At 30.8% G+C, this 13,112-nt stretch overlaps 1 protein-coding gene across 3 annotated transcripts in view; it reads left to right on the top strand.

The window, feature by feature from the left end:
- Pcdh15 (protocadherin related 15) overlaps positions 1 to 13,112 on the top strand; it is a 1,472,709-nt gene that overhangs the window by 1,166,571 nt on the left and 293,026 nt on the right. For all 3 annotated transcript variants that reach the window (XM_063239515.1, XM_063239513.1, XM_063239514.1), the window contains 2 exons: positions 8,101 to 8,235; positions 9,136 to 9,285. In XM_063239515.1, the coding sequence (XP_063095585.1) occupies positions 8,101 to 8,235; positions 9,136 to 9,285 (285 nt within the window). The remainder of the gene's footprint in view (positions 1 to 8,100; positions 8,236 to 9,135; positions 9,286 to 13,112) is intronic.

Genomic DNA, 13,112 nt, shown 5'->3' with positions numbered 1-13,112 from the left:
TAAAATGATTTTCAAAGTTTGCTCGAATTCAATGGCCTTAATTTTTCTTTTTGAACCAATCTATATATTTAACAAGGTGACTGTTATACTTGGGGCCTGCTAAATCACAACAACCATCTTTCATATCAATATAAATTGAATGGTTTTATTTAATTATCCATAAAGAAAATGACATTATGAAATGAATATAAAAGTCATGAAGAAGTCAGAAGGTATAATCTGGGTTTTCACCCAGTCTAATGGCACATAACTTAAAAAAATTGTGGGCACTCACACTTCTGCCCATAGCAGTTTGTACTGTGCTTCTCCACTGAACACGTCTTTGTTCTTTGAATTTGTGCTGTTCACCTTGCTCTATGAGTGAAAAATGGTGTGTGCTAGAGTAATTCACCTCCTCAAAATAATTTTATATGAAAACTGAATAGAAAATGTATACCAGGCAAACTAGAGCTGCCCCTGGAACTTACAGATCAAAAAACTGGAAGGCATGGGCATCATGGATTAAAATGAAAATGAATCTGAAACTCTCTTCTAGGCAGATTTGCTGACATGATGAAGAATGCACAGTACTGATATTAATAACATGAAGCCTAAAAGAAAGACCTTTTAGGTTATGAAGTCCCCACAGCTATCCTAATTCCAAAAGATTTTGCTTTCATTCTGTGAACTATCACAATACCCTTCAAATATACATACATATGTGTATATTTACACAGACACATTTGTGCTCTCTCTCAATATATGTGTGTGTATATATATATATATCATATACATAAGCATATATGGTTTTATATTTGTCATTTTCAGAGTAAAATTTTCAGATTTCTCCTTCATCAACATCATTTATAGAACTTTCTTTGATGCTGAATATATTCTTGAGTTATGCTGTGCAATATGGTAGCCACTGACATTTTGTGGCTATTAAATACTTTAAATGTGACTCAGTTGAAGCATGACCTTTAAATTGTGTTTAATTTTACTTAATACATGCAAATAGTCACATTGGCTAATTGAAGAGCACACTTCTGCTATGTTCTCCAAATTCTCATTACATACAGGTTTAAAGTCACTGTAATGAATTAAGAAGCCACTTTAATTTTTTTTGTGTGGGGAGACTGTCAATAGAGATTCTCATAAGTTCTCCACTTCATCTTTTTCAGCTTTAAATTTTAGTCTTTACATCTCCCTAAGCTTTCTTATCATCTATTATGCTTTCTTTTCTTGCATTTTCCACATACAAATTCCCATATTGAAGAGAGAGATTTTGAAGGTGTTCTTAAATAACATTTTATAGTGTGAATAAAAGGACCTTGAGCCAAATTCTGTGTAAAAGATATTTTTGATGTTAAAGGCTTAGAGTACCTTATCTGGACATTTTCTATTTTATATACTCTGGCTCTAACCTAACTGCAATTATAGTTGCTGAATGGTATAAATTTTCTCTTAGAAAAGTGAACACACTTACACAATTTCATACATTAACTTAAAGTGTTTGGAGTGCCCTAAAATTTAGTGGGTTCCATAAATCTCAGGGTAGCGCTCTCTCCATTTAGTGAATTTTCACTAGAAAATACTTACAGCTTAGAAAGGTTTATCCAGGGTAAGGTAAGTTATGCAGGTGTGCCTGTGTACCTTAATTCTTAATAGATTCAATTTCATTTTTCAATTAAAAATACTATTGTTTGTAGTAATTCATATCATACATTCATGAACATGGTGGTTACACAATAACTAAATCCTAAAGCTATAAAGTTTTAGTTTCTACTAAAGAGCACAATTTATGGACTTACGTATTCTCATTGCATATTAGTTTTTTCTTTTCTTTCCAATTGTATATACAGTGGTAAACCTGTTTTTCATAACTAGAAATTAATCGAGTTCACAAAACATTGCAGAAAATAGAATAAAGGAGTGTCTTGTGGGTATTACTAGACATCAAGGTTTGTAACTGCAGTTAGGATGTTATGTGCACTGAAGAATCTGAGTTCTTAGGAATTTGGGCTTTGGAATAAGCTCTAGGTTTGATGTCTAGTTCTGTAAGTCATAGCTGTCACACAGTGAGCCTTGTATTCATCAAGTTCCCCAGTTCTTGCTCTTGATTTTGATATAATCAGTTATTCACTGAGTTTGTAGAGATTTCCCCAAAATGATGTCATATACATGTTGAGAGCCATGATTATTGTTTTATAAACAATCAAATAATGTAACTTAAATATTTAATACCAACCTCTTATAAATTGAGTGACTATAATTATGTATAATTATGCACATAGAAAATGAACAAATATGTGTAATTCCTTAGTTTTAAAAATAGCTTACATAATTTCTATATACTCTTCACTTACATAAACTCATAGATTATTGTAGACAGTTTACCAACTTCCTATATTTTCTGATATTGTATTCCTTTTTAAAATTTATGCAAAAATTGTGCCACTCAAGTAAAGTACCCTAGGAATCTTCCTTGATTTTTCCTTTGCTCACTACATATAAGAAATCTTTAAGATCTTTCTAGTTAGTCTCCTAAGTATTTTAAATTCTCTTTTCTCTGATCTTATAACAATTACCTTATTGACCTCTTGCTAATATTGCCTCCTAGGCAACTGACCTCCTTTTTCTAGTCATTTCTTACCCCAAATTTCATATACATAAATGAATCTTATCACATAATATTTTAAATACTGCCTTAAATATTAGTAAGGTACACAACATGTTTGATTATCCCCATTATTGTGTGTGTCAGAGGAGACAACAGTTCATTATTGAGTTCTAGTTATAAGAAAATAGCTTTCAATAATCATTAATATCTATCTGTTGGACTTGTAAAGCACACTAATTAATTTAAAATTCAATGTGAACTGATTGCCTTGCATAAAGTATTATGATTTTAAGATACAGATATTATGTACTGCATTTAAAGGCATTATGTACTTATAAATGATATAAGTACATCATAATTGCAATAAATATTAAATTAATATCATTACTCTATCATACATATAACAATTCTAAGAAAAAAGTTAAATACATTTTAGAAAACATTGTTACTTTAAATGTAGTGGAAATATTGGGATTGTTCTGCTTACCTACTAGTATACACTTGTGTTCTATTTTGTATTGTGGTGATTATTTATATTTACAGTGTTTACTTCATGTCTGATTCACATGTAGGTTCCACCTGGTGGAGTTCCTGTAGGTACTAGGTGTTGATTTTGTGATTGTTTATTGCTGTGGTTCATTTGTGTGTTCACTTTCTTCTCCATAAAACTTTAATACTACTTATAAATTTATCAAAATTAATATATACAAATGTGTTTACATCCTTTGATGCTTCCTTGTGAACTCAATCACAGAATTCTTCCTAAAATATTCTAAATTTGATATTAAGCTCTTCTAACTATGTGGTTCAGGCTAGCAATACAGATTAAATTTGTCAGATTGGCATTAACTTATTTATTTATTTATTTTTGAGACAGTGATTTTGCTCTGCGGTTCAGTATATACTTGAACTAAATTTGTAAGAAAGACTGGCCTTGAACTCACAGCAATTCTCCTTCCTGCCTCAGTCTCTGAGTGCTGCAATTTCAAGTGTGCTGGATTTCACTTTTGTCATTTCCTGTCATGTCATGCTTTGCAATTTGTACGTATGTGTACGCATATATACATATACATATAATGTATATATGCAAATATTTATATGTCATACAGGTGCATATATAAGCAAGCATATGATTTGTGTCTAACATTTTTCATTCCCATCAGATACCCCAAATTGATCTTAAATCCAGTAGATTGTTTATTCAAAAACAATTTTTTATGATGGAATTATTTTTTTTCATTTAATATTTAGATATTTATTTGCCATTGTATTTGTATATGCATTTGTTTTTGTGTTTGTTTCTTGTATTTGTGAGTGCTTCTCAGAATTTATTTTACCCTTAAAAACAGTATGTAGCACAATCAATTAATTATATTTTTGATCTATACTAACTACATATTTTAGGGTAAAATAAATTATTGTAAACCCAAATATCGAGTTCAGTTATCCAAGTATTGTAATCCTCTTTTTCCTCACAATCTAAAAAGTTATATTTGTAATATTTGTAATTCCATTGACATGTTATTAGAATTCTAGCAAGTTAATTCCAATCTACCACCACCAGTGCAACCCACAGGGAGAGTAAAAACACCAAGTTAAGGACAGCCAAGGGGTCCTAAATCCAATTCCCTTGAGGACATGTGGGCAAAGGCCTGGATCCTAGGCCTCTCCTAGCATTTATTATCTTGCAAAGAGATGGGGGTGGCTCAGGTATGAGTGACAGTGAGAAAGTCAGGAATTACTGAGTAACTTGAGCTGGCTGGCAGGTGCAAGAATGGCATCACTGTAATTTGCAGAGATGAAGAAATGCAGAAGGATCAATTTACATAATCCTATGAAGGTAGCAGTGGATATGCTTTGGGAGGGGTATTGCTTTGGCTTTTGATATGCAAATTATTGTTGCCTGGGGCGTCATTGCCTCTTATCTTGAGGCTGTACCCAGTTGACATTCCCGGAACTATTTGCTCTAACATCTCACCAGCTCAATCCTGTATTGTAGAGAGCACATATAGGGAAACAGGACTGTCTGATGGCTATAGACTTTGCACATAAGCACCTTGGCTAGCCTTATTTGCAATGCCCAGAGCCAAGAGAGAAGGAAATACCTTAGCCAGCCATATCAGTGTAAGGAAATGAGTCTCCAAGTAATCAAAATCACAGTAATTGTTTTGGATTCAAAGGGAGTCACTGGAGTTGTCTCCCACTTAAATAATACTTTATGTCACCAAATAAAAAATAGTAATTCTTTGAGTAGCAGAACTAATACTGTCTAACTCAATTTATAGAAACAAGTACTAGAAAAAAATATATGGTCACTTGGTGGAAATTAAGCCAGAGCACTGCCTGTCTGTTTGTATGCTAGTCCACAAGACTTTTGAGCATATAACTCTCAAGTGATTAGTGGTCTTGAAATATACAAATGTTGATCAAACTTAACAGTGCAACTGATAGATTATATAATTTAAATAAATTTATGAGATTCAGGCTGTATACCAGGGAGCATCTCGACAAAAGAAGAATTTAAATTTTAAAAATTGCCATGTCTGAATATTCCTTATCACCCCAATATTTTGTTTTGAAAAATGAGGTTGGGCTCAAACTTGTACTCCTCTTGCTTCAGTCTCCCAGATTGCTGGGACTATAAACACATGTCTCCATGCCTGACTTTTGTAAAACTTTTTATGTTCCTAGCTTATTTGCTTGTCAAAGCACCAGAATCTTTGACTTTGTATACTGTCATTGAAAAATAGATTCGTCTGTGTTAACAAGCATCCATTAAAATGTGATACTTGTTTTGCATGAAAATATTACAAAAAATTTTAACAGACATGATATGGTTTTTAAAACACTCATATCACATTCAAAAATGGTATTATCCTTACAAACCAAACTAAAAATTAAAGTTTAGTAATTATTGAATTTTCTTTCATATGGGACTTGCCAACATACTTACCTATGTCATCTGTGTTTGTTATACATAGACATAGAAAAGTTACTGTCTTAAGTAAATATGACATGAGTTCTACTTTAATCAAGTTCATTGTGCAAAACAAAATAGAATAAGCTATAATTTGAATGCATGGTGCTAACTTTATGTGGTACCGTCTCTCCTTGACATGCCTATAATCTGACAGTATTTCAGTCTCAAGATAAGCATTATAAGTGGTCTCAAGAAAAGACCCTAAATTATCAAAACATCTTTGATGTCCCTGGTTATCCAATATGAAAGACTATTTATGTAATATCAATATGTATATCATCTGCATATGAGAAACATTTGACAAGGTCTATAGGTTTTTAAAATTTTGATAAACTGATATGATGTTATTTATGCCAGAACCACAGTATATATTGAAGTAATATTAAGTACACACTCGCTTATAACTTAATATGAATTGCAGTATTTCATTATTGCAATCTTCACATATGAAAATGCTAAAACCATGTGGTAAATGCATGAATGAAGGTATTGAACACATTTTCCAGCACATAGCTGAGTGAAGTAAAAGAAACTGTAAGAGGATTAAGGAATAAAGTGGAAAATGAGAGAAGAAATTGAAGTAAGAAAAAGAAGCAAGCAGTTTATGGGCAAATCAAGTAACAAAACTCACTCAGCTATGATGGAAAATTACCGTTATGAGAAAAATAATGTTATTAGACAGATCTGCTTATGACATACTAGAACATTACAAAATATACAGATTAAATGCTTAATGATTTGACAAATTAAGGAAAAACTAAAAATGTTAGACATTTATGGTTTGATTCCTGCTGATTGAAATCACATGCTAACTTTTGATCATCTCTAATAATCAAATTTCAACAAAATGATTCTGAAATATAATGAATTAATTTAATTCTTTATGATTGTGGTTCATACTATATTACTTTATAAATACATGATTTTTCAAAATTAGATAGAATATTTGATAGATAAAACAACTCACTTTTTATCCACCTCAGTCACTGGTGTCTTAATACTGAAATAGACACATGAAGTGACTGAAAGTGTCACAATGAAAAGCTCTTGACTTTTATATTTTCTGGCAATGATAATTTGATACTAAGGGAACAATAGAAACTATTGTTCATTCTACTAATATATTTATTAACTGTGGTAAATTTATCACAAGGACTTATGTTAAAATTATGCACAAGAAACTACCCCAGAATGAGATGTTACCAATAAATAACTTGTTTTAGCTCTGCAATTTTCAGTGAAAACTTGAATCACTTGAAATATAAACATATGGAAGCACTGGAAATGTACACATTAAAGTACATTGGAATTCATTTAAAAATATACACTTTTGATTATAATAGTACATATTTCAACTTTGTTTTGTTTTACATTGAAATTTTTAAAATATAAGCTGCATTTTCCAAATTAACACATAGTTAATAATACTGAACTTCTTTCAGTTGTTGAGAGTAGATATATTATGTTTTATTACAACCTTTTTACATCATACTATACAGAATACTTTTAAAATTTTACAGTTTATAAAAGTACCTTACATCCCTGTCATCCCATTTTCTTTTTCCTAGTCTTCCTAACAGTCCACTTTCTAAGTATTCCCCAACTGTTTGTCCACTTATGTCCTTTCCCACTAAACAGGTGCCCAGCCGCTTGAATGCATCTCTTTATTATTTCTCTGAATTACAGAGGATTATATCTTATCATTCAGAAATTAAATTGTAAAGCTTTTCTAATACTGTTAATTATCTTTTTGTTTTGAGTTTTGAAATCTTTTGCTCCCTAAATATGTATTATTTTTCTAATCTCTTTTATAGGCACATTTGTGAATTTAACCTTTTTTCCAAAAATTCAGAAATATTATTTTTATTTTTATTTTTAAGAATTATTTTAATTAAAATAAATATTATGCTTCCCTTTGGAGAACCTTTAATGTATTATAATGAGAAAGAGCAAGAATAATGTTATAGGTAATGAATATTGTATAAGCAATTTTGCTTCTATTTTACATTATAGGTGAAAACACAATAGTAATATACACATGTGTAGTTTATTATTACACAAGAAGTAATTGCAAAATTTTACAGCCCAAACACTTGTTCCAATTTCCTTTTCTTGCTTTTATTTCTTATATCTTGAATCCCATAAAGTTATAGAAAACATGAACATAAAGTAATGAGCAATAATATATTCATGTAGGTTATTTTTTTTACACTTAAAAAAAAAATCAGTTTCGGGTACCGAACTCATAACCACGAACTTGCAAGGCAGGTGATTATGCGGCTGAGCTAAATCACCAGCCCCTGTGTGAATTATTTTATACCCTTTCCTTCTTCCTATGTTTTTCTTTTGTTTGCATTAACTTTTCAGCATTCTGTAGTCCACATTATAGATTGCTACCTTTGTATAATTTGTTGAAGAGTGAATTTTAAAATTTTTTGAAAAGTAATATACATTATTAATTGAAGGTAATAAACGATGTGTTATTTATTCAACATTTTAAGTAATGGATTTTTTTTCAAAGACGAAAGACCCGGAGCTTCACCTTTTCCTAAACGATTACACGTCAGTCTTCACTGTCACACAGACGGGTATCATTCGCTACCTTACCCTGCTTCAACCAGTCGACAGAGAGGAACAGCAATTTTACACGTTTTCGGTAAAAATATTTCATGTATACTTAAGTCTATGTGAATGTAGCTGAGAAAAGATATCTGATTAAAGCTGCTGAGGTCAATGATTTGAGGGGGAAATACTTAAATTCCAGGTAAGACCATGTACGTACTGTGTATCGTAGAGGGGGAAAATATAAATAAAAAGAACGTTCCATTTACACCCAAGTTTTGGAAGAAGGTATAAGACAAACATGAAAAATGTGCTGATGCAAAGATACAATTTATGAAATTTACTTGAGTTATTTAGGAAAATATTTTTACAGCAGAAGACCAGACTTTCCAGAAAAACTTAAAAGTTAAATATATATTAAATTTCAGAAGCCATTCAGACAGCATGAATAAAGCAGTGATTTTTTTTGTCAGACTGTTTTAAATTGTTAAAAATGTAATTAAGATATCACTAGTAATGCATAATAATGGATCTTTTAAATACCCTTATGTGAATTACTATAATGTAATTTAGTCTAAAACGTTTGCTTTCTTGAGTGATGTATGCACATTATAAAAAGAAACTGTTGAATACAAAATAAGGGTAGAAAATATTTTCCAGTTAATATTTTAAACATTAAACTGTGATTAGCTCTTAAGAGTCAGCAATGCTGTTGCATCATTTGAAGCCATTTTGCATATCTCATTATTTAAAATGTGCCCGGAGTCTTAATGCACTAAAGGCAGCACAGAATCCTCACTAACTTATTCTTAGCACTTTGAAACAGTTTTGAATATTTGGAATATTGCATTTTATTTCTTCATTATCAATAAAACATCTTTGCACTCTTTTATAATTGTAAATTATGTACGAAAACTCATTAAATTGTGAGAATAGAATCTGTACTGCTTATACTTGTATGACTTCTCTGTTGTTTACTTTTGTTTTTCCAAAGATAACAGCATTTGATGGTGTACAAGAAAGTAAGCCAGTTGTAGTCAATATTCGAGTGATGGATGCAAATGATAACACCCCAACCTTCCCTGAAATATCCTATGACGTTTATGTTTACACAGACATGAGACCTGGAGACAGTGTCATACAGGTAACGACCCATGTGACAGAAAGATACACTAAAAGTTGATACTTTTATGGGCATTGCACAATGCATTTCTTAAGAATTCGATTCCGAAATGGAAATGATGTATAAACTTATTTTTAAAATTTTTATTCTATTTTTTCTGCATGTGTGTAGTGCATAGTGTTTACATTCTTTGTGGGAAATTTGCACGTGTACAAAAACATCTTAATTCTCTTATTTATCTCCTTACCCTTCCCTCCTCTTCCTTGTAACCATGTCTTAATTCCTTTACTTTTTTGTGCATCTATTGCACTGCATATTTGCCTTCTTTGTGCAAAGTTGGTACATGCACCCAGCATACCCCAATCCCTTTTTTATTCCCTTCCCTTTTCTAGTTCCCTCATTTCTTAATTTTCTTGCCCCTTCAATAAAGATCTTCTCTGTACTTCCTATCATATTTTATTTTACTCTTTATTTTTACCCTATGTTTTTCAGACCCAGCTATTCCTCTTTAGGTATCTTCCCATAAGTGTTAAAGACATCATACTACTATGATCTATGTATACTCAGTATATAGTAGCACAATTCATAATAATTAAATATTGGAAGCTACTTATGTGTCCATCAGTAGATGGAAAGATAAACACAATGTGGTATTTCTACAAAATGTAGTACTACTGTGCCATAAAGATAAACTTGAATCTTTTGTGGATAAATGGATGTGCCTCCAGATCATAATGTTAAGTGAAATTAGTAAGATTTTTAAGACTTAGTGATCAACATAATTTAGTTTTGGAATTAAATTGAGGTATACTTTTCAAATAACATGTACTTTATCACTATCAGACTGGCACTCTGTTTACATTTAATAACTGCATGAGGTCCTGAGTTCCATTTCTGATATCAAATAAATAATTTGAACAGTTATTCCATCTGTTTATATTTATTGTTTTAAAATATGATGTTGATTATATTTAAGCAATTAAAAAGTGAATATACCCTAAGTTCAAACTAGTTTCAGCTATTACATAAATGATTAAATATACTTAGTTAATAAACACTGAACTTTGTGTTAATAAGGTTGTAGATAATACTGATTTCCTAGGTAAAATAGGATCATATTAGCAGGGAAAACAGAGTAGATAGTGAATAGTACTATTTAAAACACAGAGGTCAGATGAAATGTATTTTGTTGAATTGCTTTTACCTTGAAATAGTAAAGTACTAAAGTGTTTTTTTTTGTTTTGAGTATTTTAATATAAATAGACATGTAATAACTATCTGCTTTAAGGATTTTGATGAACCTAAAAGGTATTTAATGCCAGTAGTTTCCAACCTGCCAGTGGAGTAAAATTTTCTAGGGGGTTTCTAAAAGTCCATAATGCCAAAGTATACTGTTGCTTCTCTACATATGAATCTGAGAGAGCAATATTTAGACAATCAATATAAATAGCATCCTCCACGAGTTCCAGGTGGCCATGTACAGACCATTGATTTAGACTTCCTCCTAATCTGAGTCAGGTGTCATACTTTTAATTTACTTTTAGTCCAGGAATGCAACTAGCCTATGTAAATTTTTAAAAGTATTTGGCAACAAATTATTGAAAATTATTGCTTTGTACTGAATAATACTAAATTAAATTAAGTAATAGTTTATGTATCATTTTTATCAACAGGTCAGACTATTTTTTTATAAAAAGAACAGGTCGACTACCTCAACAGTGTATATAAATCTTCGTGTTATGGCTCTTGTTTCTCTTTTCAGATTTATCTTAGCGCTCTGTCTCTGAGCTTATTCGCTAGTCCTGCTGAGTAACATGCACGTGCTGTTTGTCATTTTCTCAAATTATTTGCTCCTCTTTCATTTTCTGCATTTTATTTACAGCTTGACCCTTTTGCCACTTTCTTCTCATTCCCTTTAATTCTTTTCCTTCTAAGGAAGCAATTAGTAGTTCATATGCCCACAATTAAGAAGTTAGTCAGTAGCTAAGACACTGTGCCACAGTGACTTAGCTTTTCTGAGAACTTTTTCTCAATAATTGTCTCAGTTCATGTGTTACACACAGGCACAAACACCCATCTATTATATCTCACTATCATCAAAATCAAAACCTTATCACTATTAGATATTATGCTATATTTCTCTTTGCCTTATGTCAAACTTAAAATTCCATTTTGGTTATGCTTGTGAATCTACCCTCTGCTAGATAAAACAGTAAGTAATTATTCAAAGGATGAGTTACTATCACATAAATTAGAAATTTTTCAATTTATGTCTATTTTATTTGTGCAATAATACTTGCTTTCTTGATTTAATCAGAAATGAATATTGTAATGATGAAAATAGAAGATATTTGCCTTAATATTTGTCTGATGTATGCATATTCTCTGCTTTGTACTATGTTTATCATAGTGGAATCCAAAAAAGACTTAAGCTGTTCCCATAAACTTTATTCATATATTGCTTCTTCACTTGTCATATTGAGGAATTTCATGGGATTTTTGTTTATTTTTACTATTCTGAAAAGAGTGATTTTTTAAAAATTTAAAGCAGAAAAAAGAATAAAAATGATGATATAGAATTTCAAAACAAGATATTAGGAGATTACCAATGGTTTATATATTGTTATTTTTGAAATAGTTTCTCAGATTACAAGATATAGGCAGAAAAAATGATCAGACAATGGAGACACAAACCATTCTTTTTGATGAACTAAAAGAGGTTAGTAGTATAATTATCTATCATATATATCATTATATATTAGTATAATTTTATCATATATGTCATTAGCATCATATATATTCCATATATATATATATATATATATATATATACCTATATCTATCTATCTATCTATCTATCTATCTATCTATATATATATATATATATATCTTATTTTTCTCCTTTCCTACATCCTTGTTTTTCTTTGCTTTTAAGGAGTTTCTTCCTCCTTCCACTTTCACAATATATATTGTACATTTTGGTTCTTATTTAATCTTGCAGTGTTTTACGCTAGGGAGATGAAAGGATGGCTATCAGAAAGAATGGAAATCAGGATGGAGATTCCTCAAAAAACTAGGATTGGAGGTACCATTCCTCCCAAATATACCTCTTCTGGTTAATTTCCCAGAAGAATTGAAACTATTATACCACAGGAATACATGTCTATTCATGTTTCTAGCAGCAGCAGCACAATTTATAATAGCTAAACTTGGAAATGACCCAAGTGCCCATCAACCGCAGAATGATTTTTTTTTTAAAGTGTGGTATTTTTGTATAATGAAGTGCTACTCAAGTATGAAGAACGATAAACATAAGTGACTATTTAATGCTGTATTTTTGAGGATTCTTTGATATCAAGTGATTTGCAGAACCTTGGAGAAGACTTCAGTTTTTTAAAAATTACATCACCTTAAGTAACCACCATGCAGGTTGAGACATGAAATGTTTCCATCATCACATTCCATTCATTTTGTCATCCTCATCACTGTTACTGGCTTTTACGTCTCCTCTAACAATCATAATAAAACTCAAGGTTGTGAAGTATTGTTATGCATTTTCTTCTAGAAGCTTTGTAGTTTCAGATTTCCTTTTCCCATACAAATACTCATGTTTTAATCATTTAATTTGCAGGTAAGACTATATGTAGTCACCTCATTTCCACATTCATATCTTGTGTATCCACATTTTCTCACATATGGTAGGTGCAGAAGCTTAATAACTATTTATTAAAGATAAAAAGGAAAATAAAAAACATCTAGAAACTAGTGAATGAATACATGAATGAATGAAAAATTCTAAAAGCACTACCTTTATTTCCAATAAATTCATGCACCACGAGAGCTGTATT

This window comes from Cavia porcellus, unplaced genomic scaffold (assembly GCF_034190915.1).
Source record: "Cavia porcellus strain 051 isolate PalLab524CR breed Dunkin Hartley unplaced genomic scaffold, mCavPor4.1 scaffold_28, whole genome shotgun sequence".
Classification (NCBI taxonomy): domain Eukaryota; kingdom Metazoa; phylum Chordata; class Mammalia; order Rodentia; family Caviidae; genus Cavia; species Cavia porcellus.
The sequence above is the reverse complement of the archived record's forward strand: the minus strand, read 5'-3'. Positions and strand labels throughout refer to the sequence as shown.